Source organism: Oryctolagus cuniculus, chromosome 1 (assembly GCF_051225735.1).
Source record: "Oryctolagus cuniculus isolate XC-2025 breed Fujian yellow rabbit chromosome 1, ASM5122573v1, whole genome shotgun sequence".
In the NCBI taxonomy this organism is placed as follows: Eukaryota; Metazoa; Chordata; class Mammalia; order Lagomorpha; family Leporidae; genus Oryctolagus; species Oryctolagus cuniculus.
The window spans coordinates 29,934,263-29,958,923 of NC_142867.1; the positions used below are offsets into that span (position 1 = coordinate 29,934,263).

At 48.3% G+C, this 24,661-nt stretch overlaps 1 protein-coding gene across 8 annotated transcripts in view; it reads right to left on the bottom strand.

Annotated features, from left to right (window-relative positions):
* The window catches only part of LDLRAD3 (low density lipoprotein receptor class A domain containing 3), a 259,920-nt gene that overhangs the window by 127,482 nt on the left and 107,777 nt on the right, over positions 1-24,661 (bottom strand). For all 8 annotated transcript variants that reach the window (XM_089309616.1, XM_051852329.3, XM_089309609.1 and 5 more), the window contains one exon: positions 6,878-7,003. In XM_089309616.1, coding sequence (XP_089165742.1) covers positions 6,878-7,003 — 126 coding nt within the window. The remainder of the gene's footprint in view (positions 1-6,877; positions 7,004-24,661) is intronic.

A 24,661-nucleotide genomic window follows, 5' to 3' on the forward strand; every position in this document is an offset into this window, starting at 1 on the left:
TTTCAATCCTGTTCCCACCCACTACCCCCTCTACTGATGGAACCGGCTTGAAGCACATCCCAGATATCACATGTTTTTATCTTTATATACTCTGGTATACACTTTAGAAATAAAACATGAATACATTTCAGAAAGTACATTTTAAAAAAATAAAGAATAGTACCATTCTCATAGTTAAAAATCAACAATACCTTAATGTCATCAAATATCCAACCACAATTTAGATGTCCCCAATTATGTCATTTTTTTATTTTTTAAAGATTTATTTTATGTATTTGAAAGGCAGAGTTACAGAGAGAGCCACTGGTTCAGTCACCAATTGGTGACAACAGTCAGGGCTGGGCAAGGCTGAAGCCAGGAACCTGGAACTCCAGCTGGGTCTCCCAGATAGATGCAGGGCCCAAAGATTTGGGCCATCTTCCACTGCTTTCTTCAGCATTAGCAAGGAGCTGGATCAGAAACGGAACAGACAGAACTTGAACCAGTGCCCACACAGGATGCCGATGTTGCAGGTGGTGGCTTAATCTGCTGTGCCAGGACACTGGCCCCCATCTCAATGTTTTTAAACAACTGGTTCACTTGAGTCAGGATTCAAACAAGGTCCCTGCATGGTATTTGGCTGATCTGTCTCATCTCTCTCAATCTACAATCTCAATCCACTAACATTTCTGTTCTTAGAATTTCTTTATGGGTAAACTTGGGCCTGAGGCAGTCCCCACACTGTGGCCCTGGCAGCTTGCCTCCCTGTGGGGGTCATTAACATGTTCCACAGTCCCGAGCTTCCTGTGCTCTGGCTCTAGAGGATCCGTGGGATTCAGGCGGGATGTCTGTGACCTTACAGTGTGATGCATATCCCCTCTGCAAGACATGGGGGGAGGGAGAGGGCAAATGGGGCCTGGCTGCCTCTCTGTGTGTGTGGCTGAACCTGGCTCACGAGAGGTGCTGGTTTCAGATCAGATGCAGGTGACGGCGCCCCCAGCTCACCCACTGAATGCTGCTTTAAAAACCTACATGGAATGCAGGCAGCAGCTGTTTTTAGCTTTGGAAAAGCAAATTGGCGCAGGCCAACTCGGGAAGAAGATCAAAGTTTGAACTATTGCGGAAATGGTGAACTCACCATTTTTCCCCTCTTGGAGCCCCAGGACGTCGGGGGGGGGGGGGGGACAGATATCACAGGGAAGGAAGAGCTCAGGACAGCAATGGCATGAAGTCCTTATGAACTCCTAGGCTGATCCTCGGGCCACATACACACGGATCGGTGCCTAGAAGGCACTCAGAATTGAACTCAGGCACGAGGGCTGGGCGGTGCACGCACAGGGCAGATCCAAACAGCACTACAAGAACGGTATGGCGATGGCTGCAAGCGCAGCCCACACAGGGCAGAAACTCGTGGCCTGGCCCATTGGGGTCATTTGCCCACTAAGACAAAAATATAAGCATTCTCTATAGGATTTAAATAAGACACAGGGGAAAACATCCAGAACATTCTCCAAACTTACTTGTCACAGGGAGAACCAGGAAAATTTTTATTCCCCTGGGGAAGAGAATCAACAGACACCACGGGCAGGATGACACAGATGCCAGAATTCTGTGGCAAAGATGCGCAAGCAGCTGTTACACAAATACTCTAAGAAGCAACCGCCAACACTCTCAAAATAAATGGAAAAACGCAGAAGCTCAGAGAAAAAGAAACAGAAAATTGAAAGGAGAACCTAAGGGAAGCTTGAACACTAAGCCATACAATAACTGATACTGAAACAAAACCCAACGCCGGATGGGTCCAAAAGCGGACTGTACCCAGCAACGGGAACAGGAAGTGAACTTGATGAGAGGTGAGCAGAAATGATCCAACCTGAATAAAAAGAAAAGACATGATTCAGGGCTGGCACTGGGGCGTAGTGAATCCTCTGCCTGCAGCGCCGGCATCCCATATGGATGCTGGTTCTAGTCCCAGCTGCTCCTCTTCCGATCCAGCTTTCTGCGATGGCCTGGGAAAGCAGTGGAAGATGGCCCAAGTCCTTGGGCCTCTGCACCCGTGTGGGAGACCCGGAAGAAGCTCCTGGTTCCTGGCTTCAGATCAGAGCACAGCTCCAGCTGTTGCAGCCATTTGGGGAGTGAACCAGCGGATGGAAAACCTTTCTCTCTGTCTCTCCCTCTCACTGTCTCTAACTCTACCTCTCAAATAAAATCTTAAGACATGATTTAAAAAGAACACAGGGGCCCCACTGGGGAATAGCATGTTAAGCTGCCTGCGATGTCAGTACCCAGTTTGAGCACCAGTTCAAGTCCTGGCTGTTCTACTTCTGATCCAGCTCCCTTGTAATGCACCTGGGAAAGCAGCATAAGATGGCCCAAGTGCTTGGGTCCCTGCCACCCGCATGGGAGACCCAGATGGAGTTCTAGGCTCCCGACTATGGCCTGGCCTAGTCTAAGCTGTGCAGCCATTTGGGAAGTAAACCAGCAGACAGAAGATCAATCTCTTCTCATCTCTTCTCTTCTCTAACTCTGCCTTTCAAATAAATAAAACAAATCCTTTAAAAAAATGTTTTAGAAAATGAACAAAGCCGCAGGGACCCATGGGCCAACAACAAAAGATCTAACATTGTTGTTATTAGAATCCTGTAAAGAAAGAAGAGTATAGGACTTTAAAAAAAACCTTAAAAATAATAGCTGAAACACACCAAGCACAGTGAAAGAAGAAAACCTACAGTTTCAAATAGCTCGGAGAATCTTGAACAGGATAAACTCAAAGAAACCCACACCCAGCCACATGGTGATCTCAGCATGGAAATCTAAAGACAGGAAAAAAAAACAAAACTCTTCAAAGCGTCTAGAGAAAAATGATAGAGAAACTATGGGGGACAATTTGAATGACTATACATTTCTCTTGGGCAGCCCCAGAAGCCAGTAGGAAGTGGCACATTTAAAGTGTTTAGAGAAAAGAACTGTCAACCCTGAATTCTAGACGCCGTAAAAACATCCTTCAGCAGTGAAGGTGAAATAAAGACGTTCTCAGACGAAGGAAAACCAGGAGAATCTGCTGCTCGCAGAGCGGCTGTGTATGATGTACGATTGCCACAGGAAGTTCTTCCGACAGCAGGCAAATGATACCAGAAGGAAACCCGAGCATCAGGGAGAACGGAAGAGCAACTAGAATGGCGAAAGTCTGGGTAAACACGATGTTCTCCACTGGCGTTCTTACACAGTATATTCAAAAGTATAAAGCAAAAATGGAAATATCGTCTCGGGGGTTTTCACCATCTGCAGGTAAAATAAGAAACACAAATAAAAATTGAGAAGTAAATACAAAGAGTGACTTTTAACTTAGTATTTTAAAAACCGGTGGACAGCAGGAGAGAATCAACCACTTATTCTCCCTCTGCTGTGTGAACTGTACTTTTATCAGGGAGCTGAGGTAACAAAATTCTGTCTCACTGAAGAACAGCCGCTAAGAGAAGAGAAAAGGAGGGAGAGGCAGGATGTCTTCCATCTGCTGGTTCATTCCCCAAATGTCTGCAACAGCCAGTGTTGAAGACGGGAGGACAGAACTCAGTCCGGGTCTCCCAAGAGCGTTAAGCACTTGAGCCATCATCGCTGCCCCGCAGAGTGTGCACCAGCAAGAAGCTGGACAGGAAAGCGGAGCTGGGCCGTGAACCACGCATTCCAGCAGGGGAGGTGAGTGTTCCAAGCGGCGACCTAACTGCTGTCCCACGCTTGCCCCTGAGTCTGTTTATAAATGGCACCTATGCACGTGGAAAATGCTGGCTTAACCCCCACTGACATAGCCTGCAATGGATATAATTGTACTCAGGTTGGCAAACATCAATATCCGAACATTTAAATCACTCAAGGTTTCCAATTCTGAAAGGGGGTGCAAAGGATGATACAATCATTTTGAACGTACACCCTATAATGCGTCACGCCTGGCTTTTATTACCATGAAATTACTATACGGATGTATGAATATATATAAATATGCGTATTTGTGTAAAATTTCTCACTTAGACTATCAGATCCCCCGTGCACAGCAGGAAGCGGAGATCAGGCAGGAGGACTAAATGGAACGCAAAAGAATGTCCTCTAGACCCAGAGCCAAAGGCAAACTTCTAGTAGAAATGGTCCTCCTTTAATCTCTCATGGTTTCATTTTAAATCACTATTTATTCTTCATTCAATTACTCTGGGCCGGCCAAGATACCAAACACATGTTGGATATCACACATCCGATCCTCACAGGAACTGGAGGACACTGGCTCTTGGCACACCCCACTGAGGGACGAGGACACCATGCAGGGAGCCCAACTCAGGCATCGTTAGAGCAGAACACAGCCCCACACCCAGGCTCTTGCCCTGTCGGCTGCACGCATGCTCCCTGCGACCCTGGGTTTTGGTCACTCTCCTAACCACACAACACCCTGGTGGCTGTGCCAGGCTTCTCTACTTGTACCAGGAGGACCCAGTAAGGCCCAGGAGAAGTTACACGGGAGCTGTAAACGTCCTTTGCCCCTACTGCGAGGCAGCTGTGGTTTATGGGCTCTCCCAGCAAGGACACAATAATAGCGCGGAGTTGCCCGCCTCCTCTGGGACCTGAAGTGGAACCACCAGACTAGGGAGAATCAATTGAGCAAAACCACCACCAAAGTCACTGAAACGTATGTATAGGGGAAAAATCACATGGGAAAACAGTCACAGCGGGGCTGGCACTGTGTCATAGCAGGTAAAAGCCACCGCCTGCAGTGCCGGCATCCTCTTCTCCCCCCCGCCCCCTTCTCTGTCTCCTCTGTCTTTCATAGCAGAGAAATGGATCAGAAACAGAGCCACTGGGACAGGAACTAGCACCCATTCAGAAAGGTGCCCCATGTGGAGGCTTAGCCTACCACATCACAGCGCCCACCCCATTAAAAAGTCCAACAAACTTTGGGAAGTATGTGTGTGTGTGTCTGTGTGGGGAGAGAGAGAAAGAGAAAGAGAAAGAGAAAGAGAAAGAGAAAGAGAAAGAGAAAGAGAAAGAGAAAGAGAAAGAGAAAGAGAAAGAGAGAGAGAGAGAGAGAGAGAGAGAGAGAGAGAGAGAGAGAGAGAAAGAGAAAGAGAAAGAGAAAGAGAGAGAGAGAGAGAGAGAGGAAGGGAAAAAGAAAACTGGCACCAAATAACCTAAGCATTAACAGTGTCTCATTTTAATTTACATGGTTATTGGCAATTTTGTCTTCTTTATACTTCATTTTTTTTTATATTTTGCAAGTTCTTTACAATAACCAGATGACAAAAACTGTTATTAATCTGTGTAACGAGGGTAGACAAGGAGGAACGGGCAGCACACGGAAGATCAGGGCCGAGAAACCTTCCTGAGCAATGCTACAGTGGTGGATGCGTGTCGTGATGCTATCGTCCAAGTCATAGGATGCGCGATACAGAGAGTGAACCCTAATGTCAAGGACAGACGTCAGGTGACCACGTGCTGCAGTGCAGACTGACCGACTGTGACAAGTGCACCTCTGCGGCAGGGGATGCTGACCAGGGGGAGGCTGTGTGTGGGTAGGGGCAGGGGTTATGGGAAATTTGTGTCTTCCCCTCATTTTTGCTGTCAACCTAAAACTTCCTTAAAAAAAAAAAAATAGGAAATTATGAAGGCTCAGGTGGTCTAATATCTGGGGAGAGAGGAAAGAGGAGGCATCTCTGACCAGAGGGACCCACGGCAGCTACAAAGCAACTCATTGGCAGAGCTGGAAGGACACTGAAGGTGGGAGAGACGCCGTGGAGGTCCCTGAGCTGCTGTATGTGGAGCCACTGTGGACAGGGGGATGCTGGGAAAGACGGACGGCAGGGACCCAGGGGGAAGGGAAGCCCTGAGACTGCCAACAGGCCAGGTGCAGTAGAGTGAGCGTGATGGGGGCGGGGTGTGTGTGCACATGTGTGTCTAGGTATACGCTGATATCATAGGACATTGTACAGCAGGTAAACAAATCACGGCGGTCATAGTCAAGGGGCTGTTTAGCTTCATCTCCATGACTTGGACCTTCTTCTCAAGAAAGTCTTCTTAGAGTTCCTCAGTTTCCATTACATCACAAAATATCTGAGGCAGCCTAACCTGATAGAGCAAAGAGGCTGATTTTGGCTCTCGGTTCTGGGAGTCCAGTCCAAGATCCGGCAGCTCCCACAGGTTTGGCCACTGGGGCTGGTGGCAGAGTCCCAGGGTGGCACCAAGCACCACACAGCAAAAGACAGGGAGCACCTATCTCTCACAAAGCCACCAGGATCCAACCACCATCCTAACTGACCTAATCTAATCCAGTCCCTTCCCAAAGGCCCCCGCCTCCAAACCCCAGAGCAGGATGAACTTTGCACCCTCATAGCATGACTCCCTTACAGCTGTGGGGGCTAACCTCCTGCATTTAGGTGGGGGGCAGACTTTCCAACCACAGCACGGGCTATATCATTAATAAATACTTTTTTGAAAGACTTCAAAGTAAGAAGAGCAAGGAAGCACCTAAACGTGAGTGCTGCACCAGAGGGGCCCAGACGCGGATCCGAGATGGCTCTGCTACTTACACCCCGTGTGGCCCTGGGTGCCTTCATCTTCCTCTCTACACTTGGGAGTCCCGATCGCCTCCCTGGGGAGAGTACACTGCACATGCACAGCTACCGTCAGAACTGAAAATAGAGTACGTTTCAGGCTCGGTGCTCGTAGTGGAGTTCCCAATAAACGGCAGGTAAGCATCTACATATTTACACGCGCGAGGAGAGGCCAGGAGCCGAACGTGAGCCACAGCAGAGCACGCCTGAGCCACCGGGTGTCGGAATCGCACAGAGCAGCCAGCGTGGACACGTGCAGCTGGCGGGACAGGATGAGGGATCGCAGCACCCGTGTCCGCGGCACTTACTGCAGTTCTCTTCATCGCTGCCGTCGGGGCAGTCCTCAAACCCGTTACATCGGAAGCGGCCGATGATGCAGTGGATGCCGCTGGCACAGGGGAAGAATGTGGGGCCGCACTTCGACTTGGCCTTGGCTGCAGGGGGGAAGGGGACAAACAGAAAGACATCAGGAGGCCAAGTTCTCAGATCGCTGTGCGCTCACCCCACTCTGAACGTGCAATGCTTTCAGATCCACCCTGAAGTCCACCTCCCAGTGCCCACCTCAAATACTCCACCCGATCAGACACCCATGGGGGCAACCTCAAGGAGGGAAAGGCTAATCCTGCTGCTTCATTAGGGCCCCAGAGGCCAAAACACAGCAGGTGCTCAGTCAAAATGTCCCAAATAAAGGAATCGACGGAATAATGCATGACTACCTGGATGATGGATGGAGCTTGTTTCTTAAGATGCCCAAGAACTCATCACAGTTCACCCCCTGACTGCTGAAGCCATCAGGGTAGCGAGTGCTCACAATACCAGGCCCTGTGCCAGGTGCTCTGCATGGATCATCTCATTTAACCCACGCAGCAGCTACCCAGCGGCACGGCTCGCGAAAACCGGGGAGCCTAACAAGTCAGTCAGTATCCTTACACAGGGCTGCTCGCGAGGCTGGCTACTGCTTGGCTGGAGTCGGGGAACACAGGCTCAGGGAGTGCCCCCCACCAACTGCTAAGAGTGGCCCACTGGGCCTGCACTGTGCACAAAGTACCGTCATGCCTGACCCCTGCGGTCCTTCCTGGGGTCTGGAACTTAGGTACAAGCTAGGCAGAGGGTGCCCAGATGATCAAACCCAGGGGAAAATCCCTGGGCACAGTCTCTGGTGAGACCCCTGGTAGACAACAGCCCCCACACCGCATTACGACTTGTTACTTCACTCCACTCCCCTTCACCCCTGTGTCCCTTTGCTGTAACAAATCACACGCTGAGTGTTGTCTGTGCTCCCAGTCACTGAACCTGACGGTGGGCTTGGGAACCCGCACAAAAGCTGTGTTTTTGAAAGGTGGAGCAGCCTGCTGCCCGAGGTCTCATCCCTAGACCGTGCAGTGCCAGGCAAGGCCCTGGGCACAGAGAGGCCAGACGCCCTGACCACCCACTCAGTGGCACTGCTGCTCTGTGAAGGCTGTCATGGTTCACAACAAAAGCCAGACTCCTGCTCCCATGGTACTAACAGTTCCAACAGAAACTGCCGCAACTTGGCCTTGCCCGAGTGACCTGCTAAACCAAACAGCCCTGTGGGGTAAGGCACTCTGCTGTCAACGTGCCGGCGGCTCTGGCCCACAGTCAGGAGGCGTGAGACCAGACGTAGCACCACATCCAGGCAACACGCCCGACCTAGCATCCCTCTCCCCTCCTGTCTTAGAAGAGGACGCGTGGTGCTGCAAGACGGAGGGGGCCGTTTCCTGGGTACAAAGACGCCGCCAGTTAGCCCCATGCTCCTGCCATCTGTGATACGCCAACTTCAGTAGCGGCTGACTCACAACCAACAGGGCTTTGAGGCCTGGGGCACGCCTTAAAAATCCCCCCATGGCTTTGTTTCAACCTGGAACTTCTGTGATAGTGCTGGCGTGCTCTTCTCAAAGCACAGACTCGGGAGAGTCCTGGATTCAAATTCTGGCTCGATTTTTTCTGACCTTGAGCAAGTTTCTAAATATTGCTGAGCTCCAGTCTCTGCTTTAGGCAACACCCACTTCGCAGGGCTCTGGTGAGGATTCAGTGAGCTCATCCACGTAAACTAACATAATTAGTAGGAGCAAGGCACAGAGATGCTCAAATAATGCTAATACCTGTGCTATTTATCATCATCATCATCACTAGGTTTGTAGAATTTTAAAACTGATCCTTGGGGCTAATTTTTTTTTTTTTCTGATGGCCAAAGGTAGAAAAGCTCATTATGGGAGATCTCTAAGAATCGATATAAAGTGATTTACGAGACAGTGTTAAGAGAAAACAACAAAATGCAAAATAGCATCTACGGTGCTTTGCCTTTTATACAAGAAAACGAGATGTAAGAAAATATACGTGCTTCTGTGCCAAAGAAATACTCACGCAGAAAGGATAAACCGGGAACAAGAGATTAGTGATCTACAGGGGTGGGTTGGGGAAGGAAGAGAAGGAACCTTAGAAAACATTATTCAGACTGGATTCTATAAGGCTAAGGAAAAAAGAACTGTCCACAAATTCCATACTATAGTGAAATTGACACCTTACAAGGATTTTCATTAGCAGTTCTCAAACTACCTTCTGTGTGTACTAGAGTTAAACAAATAAGTAAATAAATAATATGGGCAGAACTTCTTGATGTCAGAAAAAAAATGTTATCAATAAGGAAAGGGGGAAGGATCAATAAACTCTGAGGTGCTAAGCTGGAATTGAAGGTATCATTATCAACTCAGAGCTTTAAAGAACTAGACAGATAGACAAACAGACATAGAGACAGAGACGTAGATAGGCAGATCCAGGTGAATAGATAATATGTAGGTACATGCATGTGGATAGATTGATGAATGTTAAAATATTGCTGTGGCATATACACATGTATGTGTATATATAAATATATATTTGTTAAATATAAATTTGTTAAGAAATTTAGTGAACAGGGGAGAAGGAAAAGTTCTTCCCTAGAGAAGAATTCCCATGTATAAATGTAGAAGGGAGTATGCAACAGAAAAGTTGTCATTCAGCAAATACCAGGCTAATAACTGCTATCGGCAAGATTCTTCAGTGGATGCTACAATCAGAGGATAAAAACTTGAGAAAAAACAGGTATAAGCACAATCTTGAAGTATCTCCCCCAAAACATTTATTAATTGCAAAACATTAGTTGATAGTGGAGGAGCTTGGTGGACAGCCCCCTACCCAAGAGATCACTAGCAGCAAGCGTCACTAGCAGTAGGACGTATCAACACTACAGCCCCTGAGACGGGGACAGAAAAACAGAAAACGGGATCTCTTCTGTAACATTCTTGCCCACGTGCAAGGATCAGGGTAACCACAAGGAAACACCGGGACCCAAGTGGAGGCGACAGTCTGCAGTGTAACCGGATCAGTGACCTCCAAGGTCAGGAAGGACAAAGACAGGCTGAGGAACCACCAGAGACTGGCGGAGACCAAGAAGACATGAAGATTAAATGCAATGTGAGATCCCAGAACGAGAGCAGTTATTAGTGGAAAACTGGTTAAACACCACTGATGTTGCAGAATATAATTAATAGTACTGCACCAACATTAATTTCTTAGCCTTGGTAATTGTGCTATAGCTAATGAGTATGGCAATTCCCAGTACCGTTTTTGCAGCTTTTCTATAGATCTAAAATCACTTCAAAATAAAAAGCTGAAAGAATTGTTCTTTGTGAAACACATAAAGTTTAGAAGATAAAAATTGCCTGTAATCCCACCACTCCAAAATAACCACAATTCACACCTTTCTATGCATCATATTTATGCTGACAACAGAACACATATAATTAATGTCTCAGGGGTTTGTTCAATTCAACTGTATTTTGGGGTAAAGTCACATGCAGTTGGAAGAAACAGCAGAGGGACCCCCAGGATCCTTTTCCTACTCCTCCCCACCCCACCCCGCATGGTAACATCTTGTAAACGATGGGACATTACCAGCAGGACAGCGACCCTGTTCCCACCAAGATCACCACGAGGATTCCTCTTGTTGTCCTGCTACAGCCACACTAACTGCACATCTCCTCCTTAGCCTCTGGTGGCCACTAATGCGTTTTACATTTCTACACTTTCGTCAGTGCAAGAAAGTTACAGAAATGGAATCAGACAGTATACAACCTTTGGGGAATGGTTTGTTTTCACTGAACTTAAGTCTCCCCAGAGAAAGCATGCACTTTTGTGCACTAATTCTTTCACTTGTCACAACAACATAAATATTTCCCAAACTTTGTAATGGCTACAAAATATTTCATCTTAGTGAGATGGCAAGGTATTTTACCACTTCCCCACCTGGGGCACTTAGTGGTACGTGTGGATGTCATCTGTTCCCCAAAGGTTCAAGCATTAGAAGTTTAAGCCACTGCCTGCGATGCCGGCATCTAGCCTGGCTGCTCCACTTTTGACCCAGCTCCCTGTTCATGCACCTGGGAAAGCAGCAGAAGATGGCCCAAATGCTTGGGCTCCTGCTACCCATGTGGGAGACCCAGATGGAGTTCCAGGCTCCTGGCTTTGGCCTGGTCCAGCCCTGGTTATTGCAGTCATTTGGAGAATGAGGCAGCCAACGGAAGATCTCCATCTTGATCTCTCCCTTCCTCCCTCCCTCCCTCTCCTTCTCTCTGTGTGACTCTGTCTTTCCAATGAATAAGTAAGTAGAAGAGGAGAAGGAAGAAGAAGAAGTTGAAGTTTAACCCTCTAGGCACTGGTAGTGTAGCCTTTAAGGCCTGGGCCCTAGTGCGGAGTAACAGGTCACTAGGGTATGTTCCTCAGAAGGGGATGAATGCTGGAGTGAAACAGTTCCTGCAAGCTTGAGTTGTTACAGAAGGAGCAAAGCCTAACCCTGACCCCTGACCCCGACCCCTGACCTACACTCTGGCTTCCCATCCTGCCGTGTGATCTCTCACTGTCACACATGCGCCTGCCACAAAGCTGAGCAAAACACAGCACCACATTCTTGAACCTCCACTACTGTGAGCTAAATAAGCCTCTTTTCTTTACAGATTACATGGCCTCCAGCATTTAGTTATAACATTTAGTTACGATAGAATTTTCAGCATTGGGGCCAGCACTGTGGTACAATGGATTAAGCAAGCCACTGCCTAGGATGCTGGCATCCCATATGGGTGTGGGTTCACCACTCTGCTGCTCCACGTCCCCCCAGCCAGCTCCCTGCTAATGAATGGCCTGGGGAAAGCAGTGGAAGACAGTTCAAGTACTTGGGCCCCTGCACCTACATGGGGGGATCTAGTTGAAGCTCTGGGGTCCTGGCTCCTGGCTTCAGCCTGGACCAGTCCTGGCTACTGTGGCCATTTGGGAGTAAACCAGAAGCTGGAAGATAGATCAATTGCCTGTAATCCCACCACTCCAAAATAACCACAATTCACACCTTTCTATGCATCATATTTATGCTGACAACAGAACACATATAATTAATGTCTCAGGGGTTTGTTCAATTCAACTGTATTTTGGGGTAAAGTCACATGCAGTTGGAAGTCTCTCTTCCTTCCAACAACTCTGTCTTTCAAATAAAGAGAAAATTCTTTCAAAAATAATGTTTCAGCCTCCTAAGTTACCCTGTAAAGAACATTTTGCAGTACAGCCTTGCCTGAATTTCAAATAACATTCTTAGGTCAGACTCCTAGAGAGGGGAGTACCGAGTGGAAGGTCTGTGCATTTTTCACCAAAAAGTACAGGGGAGGTGGTTCATCAAATATTTACCAGGCGTCAGGCTGCAAAAGGAAAAAAAAAAAAGCTGTTTCCACCTAGAACATTCTGGAATCACAGGCTCCCACTGAAGAGACGCGGTGTCGGTGGTCCCAAGTGGTCCCAAGCCCACCCTCAGTTCAGTGATTCATTAAGAGGACTCACAGAGCTCTGCACAGAGTTGTCTGTGCAGCTAAGACTTCCTGGAGCAAAGGGACACAAAGCAAAATCAGCCCGCACAAATGGCCCAGGCGGCAGAGAGTGCAGCAAACCAGGGCTAAGCCCCCAGAAGTCCTCGCGCAGCAGGGTCTCTCAGGACCTGCCCAAGTCCCCCAGCAAGAAGCTGTGATAACACCCAGCAGGGAAGCTGCTAAGCGACTAGGTCCTGGGGTTTGTGCTGGGGCCACTGGTCACGTGGCCATCGTGGGTGCACCTGAGTTTCCAGACTCCTGGCGGAAAAGCGGTCCAGACCATGCTGTCTGCACGACCAGCTCAGGCACAGGGAGCCTCTCCCCTCAGTGAGGGAGAGGTCCGCAGGCAGCCAACGCCTGCCTTCCGAGCGGACCTTCAAAGGCCAGCATAGACGCCTGCTACGTCCGTCGCCTGTGTGCAGATGAGCATTCTGGCTCCATAGGGGCGAAGTATGCAGTGCCGGAAGAGTGGAGGCGTTCCACTTGCCCAGGGTCAAGTCCGCTCCTCTGCCGGCTCTCCTGCCACCATGCCCCCCGCCCCCACCCCGCCAGATTCCGACACACTGGCCTGGATCAGCCAGCTTTGCTATTCTTGAGGAATCAAGAACAGTTGCCTAGTGGCTCTGACATCTTAGCGGAGCCTGTTCCTGCATACAGTTTGATATGTCACTCCTCCACTGAGAATGTCGCTGCCTTCCTGTCACCTTTGCATGAAACCTAAAGGCTGCATCTTAGACCCTCAGGCGCATTCCTACCTCAGGGCCTTTGCACGATCCATTCCTTCTCCCAGGGTTCGGCAAGGGCCATTTTAATTAGAGCTCTAACCACTGTACTGTCTGCAGCAGCACCCTCCACTCCCACCTTCAGCCACTCAGACCGTGACTGCCCCTGTCTTGCTCCCTGCACCAAGAACCTGTCATAGCCTGGCGTCACTGGCTTCGTGTCATGCTGTCTCCTAACGTCCCTGCCTCTCCATGTCCCAGCACTCTCACTAGGGGCTGGCGCTGTGGAGTACATCCCACATGGGCACAGGTTTGAGTCCCAGCTGCTCCACTTCCGATCCAGCTCTCTGCTCTGGCCTGGGAAAGCAGAAGATGGCCCAAGTCCTTGGGCCCCTGCACCCACATAGGAGACCCAGGAAAAGCTCCTGGCTCTTGGCTTTGGATTGGTGCAGCTCTGGCTGTTGCAGCCAACTGGGGAGTGAACCAGAGGATGGAAGAGCTCCCTCTCCCTCTCCCTCCCTCCCCCTTTTCCTCCCTCTGTCTCTCTGCCTCTCCTTCTCTCTGTGTGTAACTCTTTCAAATAAATAAATAAATCTTTAAAAAAAAAATAAAAGAATACCCTCACTCACCACTTTGGAAGGAGCTGTACCATGTGCAATGCTTCTAACCAGTACCTAATCAATATTTTGCCAACTTATTTATTCACATTGCTGAGTACACAAATAAACCTATAAAAGTGAACACTGAGATCAGAAAATGATGCTGGCATTAACTGAATGCTTCAAATGGGCTAAGCATTGTGTGCTGTGTGACAGATGTCATTTCATTTACTCCCCCACAAGAACCCATTTTGTAGATGAGAAGGCTGAGGGCCAGACGTAAAGCAGCTTCATAATGCTAACAAGGTTAAGACTCACACCTTTCCCTTGCCTCCTTCACTCCGCTGCCTCCTTGGATATCTCTTAAGGCCCAGTCCAGCTCCAAAAGGACTATGCTCATGAGACAAAGAGTAAGAGTGGGAATATGAATGACTGGGAGTGAATTAGCTACCATTCAGTTAACCAGCTCCACCGCTCTGCACCTGTGCCCTCTTCAGGGTTTCTGATGGGACTGCCCGCCTTGGCAGGCGCTGATGCTAAGGCAGACAGCGCAGTCCTGACTTGCATTTGCGCCATCACACACCTGCTAAGTGTCGCTCCCCCTCTTCGTGGAGGAACGACACAGGACCCTGCGCTGTTCTTTCGTCTGCTCGGCCCTTCCCGGGTTTGCTGCTGGTTCTTCCCGGGTTGGTTACCGTCCCTTCCACCTCCGTGGAAGGGCGGTTCCCCCTGCCACTTTCCCCACTTCCTCGGGGGAGCGGCACACCGCCGGTCGGCTCTCTCGGGGGCTGCACAGGTGTTCCTTCAGATAGATGTTCCTGGTGCATGTTGTCTCTCTCCTCCTTTATAGTCCTCTTCCACCAATCCCAACTCTGCTACCCACACGCCGAGTACGCTGCTCTCCTCCAATCAGGAGCAGGTCCTGCTGCTTATTGGTTGAACTGGAGGCAGCTGTGTAGAAGCTGTTACTCCCTTCTCAGCGCCATATTGTGGGAGAGCAGATGCATAGAATAAATCTTAATTCCAGTAACAGTCTAGTCCGAGTTGCTCCCCACAGCTAAGGCAACCCTTTCCCAATGTCACCAGCTGTTGAGGGTCAGCCTGGTCTAGATCTTCTCCAAGGTCCAGAATCTTTCAAATCACTGTTGGATGGAGGCAGGGTGCCGGAGGGCTGGCTGTGATCGTGCTGTTTGTTGGGGATCAGATTTAAGAACTGGGCTCATGAGACTGAACGCTCCTTTTCCACCCAGGCAGCATGCTCCAGGCCTGGGTAGAAGGCTCTTCACCAGACAGCCAATCTGCCCGGGAGGGGCTCCAGGCTGCCAGCAGTCCTGCATGGGCTTGCTCTCTGGGGCTGCTGCCCAGGGAGCAATCATAGACTAACTGGACAAAGTAGCAATGTTACAGCCCCTCTGTTCAGCTAGGACGGCCATGTACCCAGCTCAGTACACCTGCTGTGTCTCCAAGGCGGTGGCCACAGCTCCAGCCATAGCTGTGGGTATGCAGGGGTCTCTCTTCCAGACCTTGGTGGGCAGCCAAATGAGAACAGCGACTCACCTCTGACTCCTGTCCCACCATCCTGTCAGCATGCGGCCGAGCCAACCCAGAGACCCAGAGGCACAATTACCATCCTGGCTTTTATAAACTCAAATAAGTCATAGCTCACTGTGAAAAATTCAAACAGCAGATAACCGTACAGAGGCGAATGTACAAACTGCCATTACCCAGGGAAGGACACCACGGACATGTGAGCCAACATGCTCCTGACGCATGGCTTTGAAAATGGGTCACCCCAGGACCTTGTTAAAATTCAGGTCTGGGGCAGGGCCTGGGAGTCTGCACTCTTCACAAGCTCCCAGCGACGCTGCTGGCTGCAAGGACTCCACTTCCAAGGAGCAAAGGGCCACCGTCCAGTTAGCTACTCTGCCTCCAGTGCCCAGCACATAGGTGACTGACTCAACAATGACTGGGGGAGTTAATAAGGAGAAATCAGCCTGCAAGTGTGACTTCAATGCACCCATAAAATGCATGCTAGTCTGAAGCTTGCAGCACCTTTTCGTGTCAACACTCACTGGTCCACGTCCTCATCTGGAATGAGTAGGGGGACCCGCTGCCTCTAGGTACCCGTGAGTCATCAAGTCCGTTACCGAGGGACACTTGGGGAGTTTTCAACAAACAGTGCACATCCAGATGCACACAGTGCTTTTCCCACTGTGCAAAAAGCCTCCTTGAGGTCCAAGTGCTAGGTCAACAGCTATGCATACTTCACATTTGGAATCCTTTTGATCACTGACCGCCTCCGTTCCTGAGGAGCTGGTGCTGCCTTTGAGCTGCGGGGGCTGGGAGCAAAGCCTGCAGCACAGGGCGGGCTGCCACGGGCTGACTCTCCCCTGCCGGCAAGATGACATGTGCAGAGGCGGGCAGCAGCCCACAGGTCCGCGGTATCCTTAAGTCAGTCCTTCACTGCTGCCATGCCCTCTGTTCTCCATCTTGGGCTCTCCTCATTTTATCATCTGTGCATTTCTGCCTCACAGGACACTCCTGTCTGGCCCCAGAAATTGTGAAGTCCTTGTCATCTTTCTAAACCGCCCCGGGTGCAGGGCGTCCACTTGTGTAAGCGCGAGGGGAGTGCAATGAGGGCCCCTCCTTCCAGGAGGCACGCCTGGAGTTGTCTTTCCCATACTGCACTCTCCCCTGCGTCTGTGGGCCCTGATAAAGGCCAAGTTCTTGATCCCACGCCCGTCCAACCTGCCAGCATTTCTGCAGAATTCCCCACCCTCTAAGGCAGTTTCACAAAACAGCGAGTCAGTGATGCACCTGCAGCAGAGTCCGCGGGGGTGCCTGGGAAATGGCGAGCCCCGGGCCTGGCTCCTACAGCAATCTGCATCGTTATCAAGCACACCGAGGATTCCAGTGGACACTACACCCTGTCTGTGCGTGGATGTGGTTTCAGCATGTGCCCCGAGGGTTCAGGCGCTGAATTGCAAATTCCACTGAGAGGTAAGGACAGAAACTTGGTCTGGCTACCGTGTCTGGCAGTGGGGTCTTTGGAATGAGGTTAGAATTAGGTGAGGTCATCAAGAGGGGTCCCATGATGCAATCCTGGTGGCTTTATAGAAAGAAGGGAGAGGGACCAGAAGACACACACACACTCATGCCCTGTCTTTTGCCATGTGCTGCCCCGAGTCGCCTCTGGACTCAGCAAGAAGACCAGAACCAGACAGGGTCCTTTGGCCTTGGACCTCCAGAACTGTGAGGCAAAATGAGCTTCTTTTCTTTATAAAATTACCTAGCCTCGGGTGTTTCATTACAGTAGCACTAATACAACGCTATTTAGATTCTATCCACGTCTTACATCCACAGAGCACATGACCTCAATATCCCTTTCTTCCTACCGTTGCCACTGCACAAACCAGCAGCCACCCCAAGAACCATGGCTACAGGGCTAGTGTGGGTCCTGCTCTGACACTGTGCCCTTGAGTCACCACTCACATCCCAGAGAGACAGCAGTTATCATGAGAACAGTGTCTAGCAGGGACTACGGGCCTCTGAACCATCCCTGGCCACTTCAACAAGTTCTCTCTTCTTCTATGTTCATGTGCAAGACACATAATGTTTCTGCTTCACACACAAAAATCCATGGGCTCCTATACAAACGCTGTGGTCCTAGCCAAAAGGTCCTTTTAGAGTTTGAAAACTGATAGTCAGCCCATCTACTTTGTAAGGACTGACACTTTACCTGCACATAAGACAAAACAGGATTAAAGGGGCCAAAAAAAAAAAACCACCACCACAAAACCCTACCCCTTCTTGGCCAGTAACAAGCTACTCCCGAGCATCATACAGCGTCAGGTGCTGGGGGTGTGGCGACGCAGAGTGCGGAAGATGGATCCTCTGATACCAGAAGACAGCGAAACAGCCTCTGCATGCAATGCAATGTGCGTCCTGGCGGGAACCTGCAGGGGGCCTGATCTCAAGCTGGAGTGGAGACTGAGGTCAGAAAGGGCCCACCCCACAGCAGCCAAGGTGGAAACCAGCGCTCACACTGAGGCAGCCTGAAGCCTAACTCATTCAGTCATTCACCCCAGGATGCTAATCCACAAATCCTGTTTGTGTTCTGCCTGCAGAGAACAAGACACACAGGCAATGGGGCCAGCCCGCACTTGAAACTGCAGTGCTTGTGGGATTGTGGAAAGAGGGAACCACATATGCAAAGGCCCAGAGGCAGGAACAATGTGATAACAGGGAAATTTAGAGGGGTGTAAGTGTGAATGCGCTTCTCATATCTGTAAAAATACCCCATCTTTCCTAGAATTAAAACTAACACCTTTTTTTTTCTTGTAAGAAATGTGCAACGAATCAGTTGCAATATAGAACACTCTAAATGCAAGAGAACGGAAAGTGTTACACCAAAGTAGAAATTAGCAAAAAAAAAAAAAAAAAGTCTAAATTGTAAAATTCACAGAATTAGAATCAATATGCACATCCTGCAATGAGAATCCCACAAGGAGCCATTACTGGCTAAAAACTTTGCAAAATGTAGTGGATCTAAAAATGCTACTATATTCAGTCCCCTAGCTCATTCTGCAACAATTTTGTGAAAAGGATTGTGGGGAGTCCTTGAAAAGGTCAAAACTGACTTCCTGGCTGGGGAAAAAAAAGCAAAGAAAGCCCTATAAAAATAGCAGACGTTAAAAAACAAGCAGTCTGGACTAAGAAGTCTGGGGGAGGGGCAGCAGGGTTCCTTCAGTACGGCCTCAAAGCAGATAGCAAACAGCTCAGCCAGTCAAATGCCACGATGGAACTCAAACTTGTGCACATTCATTATCGCTTGCACAAAATGCCCTTTGCTTGTTGAGCAGTTCAACTCAGTATGAGTATTGGCATAGATGGCAGGTTTTCATTGATCAGATACGGCAATGTATTATTTCTCCCAAACCCTCCCCGCCGGCTGTTTCAGATACACACACACACACACACACACACACACACTGGGAATGCAGAGCGCCAGACCACAAGCCAACTGGAATGGAGAGAGAGAAAGAAGGCACTCAGCTGAAACACCTTTGCCAGAAGATTCATGAACAGAAAACTCCACGTTCTCCTCTTTTCTGTTTAGAGCAGGGGGTCGACAGCCTGGGGTTAAGAGATCAGACGACTCAGGGTTCAGAAACACCTGCATTTGCCTCCCATTCTACCACGTAATCGCTGAGACCTGGGGTAAGTCACTGCACCTCCCTCAGCCTCCGTGCTCACATCTGGAAAGGGGGCAAAAAGAGATCAGCACACAGCTTCTCAGTTGCCAAAGTATAAATTAGCAAAAAAAAAAAAAAAAGAGTAAAAGAGTCCAAATTTTAATAATTTTATTTATTTGAATGCCAGAGTTGCACACAGAAAGGAAGAGCAAGAGCCAGACAGATCTTCCATTTGCTGGTTCACTCCTGAAATGGCCACAACAGGCCAGCCTGAAGCCAGGGGCCAGGAAGTCCGTCCAGGTCTCCCACACGGGTGGCAGGGGCCCAAGCACCCAGGCCATTTTCTGCCAGGAACACCAACTGGCACTCAAACTGGATGCTGGTATTGCAGGCAGCGGCTTAACCAGCTATGCCACAACACCGGCCCCAATCGAACTTCAGTTGTGAAAATAAAATGAGATGTTGCATGCAGAGAAGACAACAGCATGTCTGCCGCCTCGCTGGGATTCAATAAAGGCCCCGCCCTGACTGGTCCTGGCTCCACAAACTGCTCTTTCTCATGGAGGTGCCTGACTCTGCGAAAAATGAAGCAGAAACCCATGGAATCCTTAGACAGCCTAAACTCTTTCAGTCACTCATGCCACTAACATTAATTCTCAAACTCTCTTCACGGCACACATAGAACCGAGTATGGGGGTGGCAAAGAGAATAAAGCGTTTCTGGTAGCAAGAGGTCCCTAGCCAAGGAATGCCCGATCAAGAAGAAAAAGGACACCACGCAGTCACTGTAATGAGATACGGTGTATGCTACGTAAGCTGAACACACTGTGCCTTCCGGTGGTTAACTGCAGCTATCAAAGATGCAGGGCCAGATGTCAGTCTGCCTGGCTCTACCACTTTCTGGATGGATGATTTATGGGGAGTTTAATCAGTTTCCTCGATAGGAAATGGTGATATTAGCACTATCGATGTTGCTGGATTGCTGTAAAGAGTAAATGAAAAAATACAGTAACTGCCGAAAACTTCCTAGACCACAGCATTAGCTATGATGGTTAATGGGGCATTAGCTATTGTTACATATATTAAAAAGATTCATTTATTCAAAGGGAAGTGAGACCAAGAGAGAGGAAGAGAGCGAGAGCGAGAGCGAGAAAGAGATCTTCCATCTGCTGGTTCATTGCTCAAACAGTTGCAACAGTCAAGGGGCTGGGCCAGATCAAAACCAGAAGCCAGGAAATCCATTCTGGTCTTTCACATCGGTGGCAGGGGCCCAGCTTAGGCCAGCATCTGTTGCCTTTCCAGGCACACCAGCAGAAAGAGAAGCTGTAGCTCAAAGCAACACTCAGATACAGGATATGAGAGTACCATGTGTGGCTACGCCACAACATCTGCCCCTATTAATTTCAATTTTTGTCCAGCAGTAGATGTTCAGTCAATACAATATATGGGGAATGGCCAGAGTGTGAAGGGAACCTCCCAAAAAGAGTGCTTTACTCGGACTGAGGGAGCCCAGAAGTGCTTCACGAAGCAGTGCTATTTCAGTTGGGTATGAAAGAGGATTTGGGGGCATGTTGGTGAAAACAGGACAGGGAAGGGCATTCCAGGAGAAAGGAATGGAACGAGCAAAAGCTCAGGGTTGAGCCCTCTTACAGCTTGAACAGAGACCTGGGAGAAGGGGAGGGTAGCTGGAACACAGCACAGGGGGCAGGAGAGGGGAGATAGGTAGACAAGAGTCTGGACTTACTCCAGGAGCCAACAATCATCTTGATAAAAGCACATAATGCATCTGACTTGTTTTTTACAAGGAAAATTTTTATGGACTCACAGGACATTATGAGCCCATGGAAGTCAAAGAAATGTCCTCCTTACCCTAAAGAAAGCTGCGAGAGAACTGAAGAGAGATGAGCCCGTAATATTCTCTGGGCTTTTAGAAAGGAAGGCACGATAAACTGCCAGAGAATTCAAAGTGGCTGTCATCACCCTCTAAAGTAATTTTATTACTAAGAACAGGGGAGGAAAGGCAAAAAGCCCAGCAAGATTGGGATTAGGAAATTATTTATTATTCAAACAGCTTTTTCAGATTATTTATGTCAGCCATTTCTAAGGCACACACACACATGCGTGAGGCTGTGAGGCTATGTTTTTTTTTTTTTACTCTTTTTTTTTTTTTTTTTTTTTGGACAGGCAGAGTGGACAGTGAGAGAGAGAGAGAGAGAGAGAGAAAGGTCTTCCTTTGCCGTTGGTTCACCCTCCAATGGCCGCCGCGGCTGGCATGCTGCAGCCGGCGCACCATGCTGATCTGATGGCAAGAGCCAGGTGCTTCTCCTGGTCTCCCATGGGGTGCAGGGCCCATGCACTTGGGCCATGCTCCACTGCACTCCCTGGCCTCAGCAGAGAGCTGGCCTGGAAGAGGGGCAACCAGGACAGAATCCGGCGCCCCGACCAGGATTAGAACCCAGTGTGCCGGCGCCACTAGGTGGAGGATTAGCCTAGTGAGCCGCGGCGCCGGCGAGGCTATGTTTATGTGCACATAAACTGGGATGAAAAGTCCAGAGACTCCATAAGCAGTAGACTAAGACATTCCCGAGTGATGCTTCTGCAGAAACATATTGCAAAAGGAAAAGTTCTAAAAAGATAATAAATAAACGCAAGCCAGATAACTCAGCCTCTGGAGACTTCTCACTACTTGATGGGAAAACTTCCTGACGGCAGCTGGGAATGCCTGGGATTAAGAACAGATGTGAGAACAGAGACACATACAGGACAGGGAGCTGCTACCTAACAACAGCATTGGTGCCTGTATCTACCCAGCTCCACAGGCTCTGTGAGAGGCCACATCCAAGGGGCAGCTCCCAGAAAGTGGCAGCAGGGGCCAGGGTGAGAATCAAAGATCGCTTTCACATGCAAATAGCCGTGGATAAAGAAGACTCCACTCCAGACCCTTTTCCAACTCACTGGACTTCGCCAAGAGAGAGTTTTACCTTTCAGAGCTGCCTGCCCCTCTGGCTTCTGGCAAACACTGAGGTTCTTCTTCTTAAAACACCTGCATTTCTGTGCACAGTCTTTGCCTTCAGACATAGGAGGAGGAAGCTCATTTCCGATGAGCTCTCTAGAGGTGTCTCTGAGAGGTTTACCTGGCTCTACCCAAATGATTCACATAAACTGTGGTGTCCTGGGAGCTCAGATTTCATCTCCTTCTCTGCTACTACGAGATCTGCAACCAATGAGAGAAGGGCCTATGATGTGAGCACTAAGCCACTGCAATACCCACAGGAAGAGGGACTTCCATCCACAGACATGAGGGGTCTCAACGAGGCACCGCACTGATGTACAGGCTCTGCAGGAGAACATCCTCTGTCTGCCGTAATGTCCGTCCCTTGAAAACCAATTCAGGAAAACAGCACTTTAGCCCACCACAAATCTTGCTCCAGGAAAGGTTTTTACCAGACGTCCAGAAGTATCTACGTTGCCTTCGACACCAGTCACGGGAATCAGATAATCCCATGGCTGTCATCTCTTGGTAGCTGTAGCTACCTATAGATAAAACACTGACTCTCTGCCAGTAACTTCTCCTGTAAGAACAGCGACCCTCAGTCCTGGCTCTGTCCTAGAACACACAAGCAGGCTTTAAAACACAAAACAATTCAACATCAAGGGGCTATACACATGTGAGACAAAATGGTAGTTTTAGTACCAATGGTTAACCCAACAGGAAAATTTAATTAACTACACCTAAAAGTGGAGCCCCAAAAATACAGGAAGCAAAAACTGACAGAATTAAAGGGAGAATTAGATAACTAAGTAATAGTAAGAGACTTTAATACCCCACTTTCAGTAATGTATAGAGTGACTATGCTGAAAATCAACAAGGAAACAGAGGCATGAAAGACACCATAAACAAACTAGACTTAACAGATGTTTCTAGAGCACTCCACCCAACAAGAGAGTGTGTTCTTCTCAAGTATACACGAACCACTCTCCAGAACAGACCAGAAATGAAATCATATAATGTATGTCCTACAACCCCAAGGGCATAAAATTAGAAGTCAACAACAGAAGGAAATTTATGCAATTCACAAATCTATGAAGATTAAATCACTCCTAAATAACCAATGGGTCAGGGAGAGATCACAAACAAAATTCAAAAATAATCTGAGATGAATGAAAACAAATATCAAACACCCACTTACGGATTACAGCTAAAGCAGGGTTGAGAGGGAAATCTGTAGCTGTACCTATATTATGAAAGAATAAAGATCTTAAACTCATCAAAAATTACTAGAACAAATTCAGCAAGGCTGCAGAACACAAGATGAATATATTAAAATCAACTGCATTTCTATATAACAGCAATCTATGATCTTAAAATGAAATTAAATAACTTCATTTACTTGTAAGTGTCAAAAAGAATAGAAAACTAAAAAACAGCATTGAAAGAAATTAAAGAAAGTTAAAATAAATGGAAAGACATCCCATGTTCATGGACTGGAACTCTTACTATTGGTAAGATGGCAAAATTCCCAAATTAAGATCCCAGTTGATTTCTTTGCAGGTCTTAAATTTATATAGAAGTGCAAAGAACTTGGAACAGCCAAACCCACAGTGGAAAAGAAGAACACTTCTAGACATGAAAATGTCTAGAAAGCTACAGCAATCTAGACCTTGTGGCATTGGTACACATAGATCAACAGAATAAAACGGAGAGCCTAGAGATAAACTTTCACTCTTACAAGCCTGACAAGAAGACTCATCGGGGGAAGGGACAGTCAACAAATGACTAGGATAGTTGTAAATTCACCTGCCACAGCCCTGCATCCAGATAATGGACTACTGCTAAGAGAAAGGAATGAAGTCCCATTTTACAGTCCAACACGGATGAACTTTGGGAACATTAACCCAAACAAAAGAAGCTAGACACCAAAGACCACAAGTTTAGATTCCATTTGTATGAAATGTCCAGAACAGGCCAATCTGCAGAGATGAAAGTGGATAAGTGGGTCCCACAGACCGGGAGAGGGAGGAATGGGGAGTGGCTGCTAATGGGTATAGGGTTTCTTCTGGGGTGATGAAAATGTTCTAAAATTAGATCATGGCAACAACTGTGCTCTCGCTTAAAATAACCAAATAAAGAAGCAAACTTCCTGGGAACTCTTGAGTTCTAAGAGGACTGGTGATATCAGAAATGAATGAACCACTCTTTTCCAGGATGGCATGAAATTAGTCAAATTCCTCCCTCGTTCTGCTGGTTTGCTCCCCAGGCAACATCGGGCTATCTGGGGGCAAAGCTGAGCAGATGTCCTATTTGCATCTAAAGGGGAAACCAGGAATGCCACTAAACATCTTATAGCACACCAGACATGCCCCTAAAACTAGGACTTATCTGGCCGCCAAATGCCAGGCTGGGGAACTTTTCTCTAAGGGAAGATCGATATTCTTTAATTTCCTGCCTTTTTAACTTAAAGAAGTAACTTATATTAATGGTTAAGAATAAAATACGAGGAATCAGTCAGACCTGGATTCAAATCCTGGATCCACTCCTTGCCAAAACCATGACCTTGGGTAGGCTAGCAAACTGCCCTGGACTTTACTTCCTCATCTCTAAAACGGGATGATGAAACTGACCTCACAAAGTGTTATGAAGATTAAATGACAAGATTCCCAGAACCAGTAA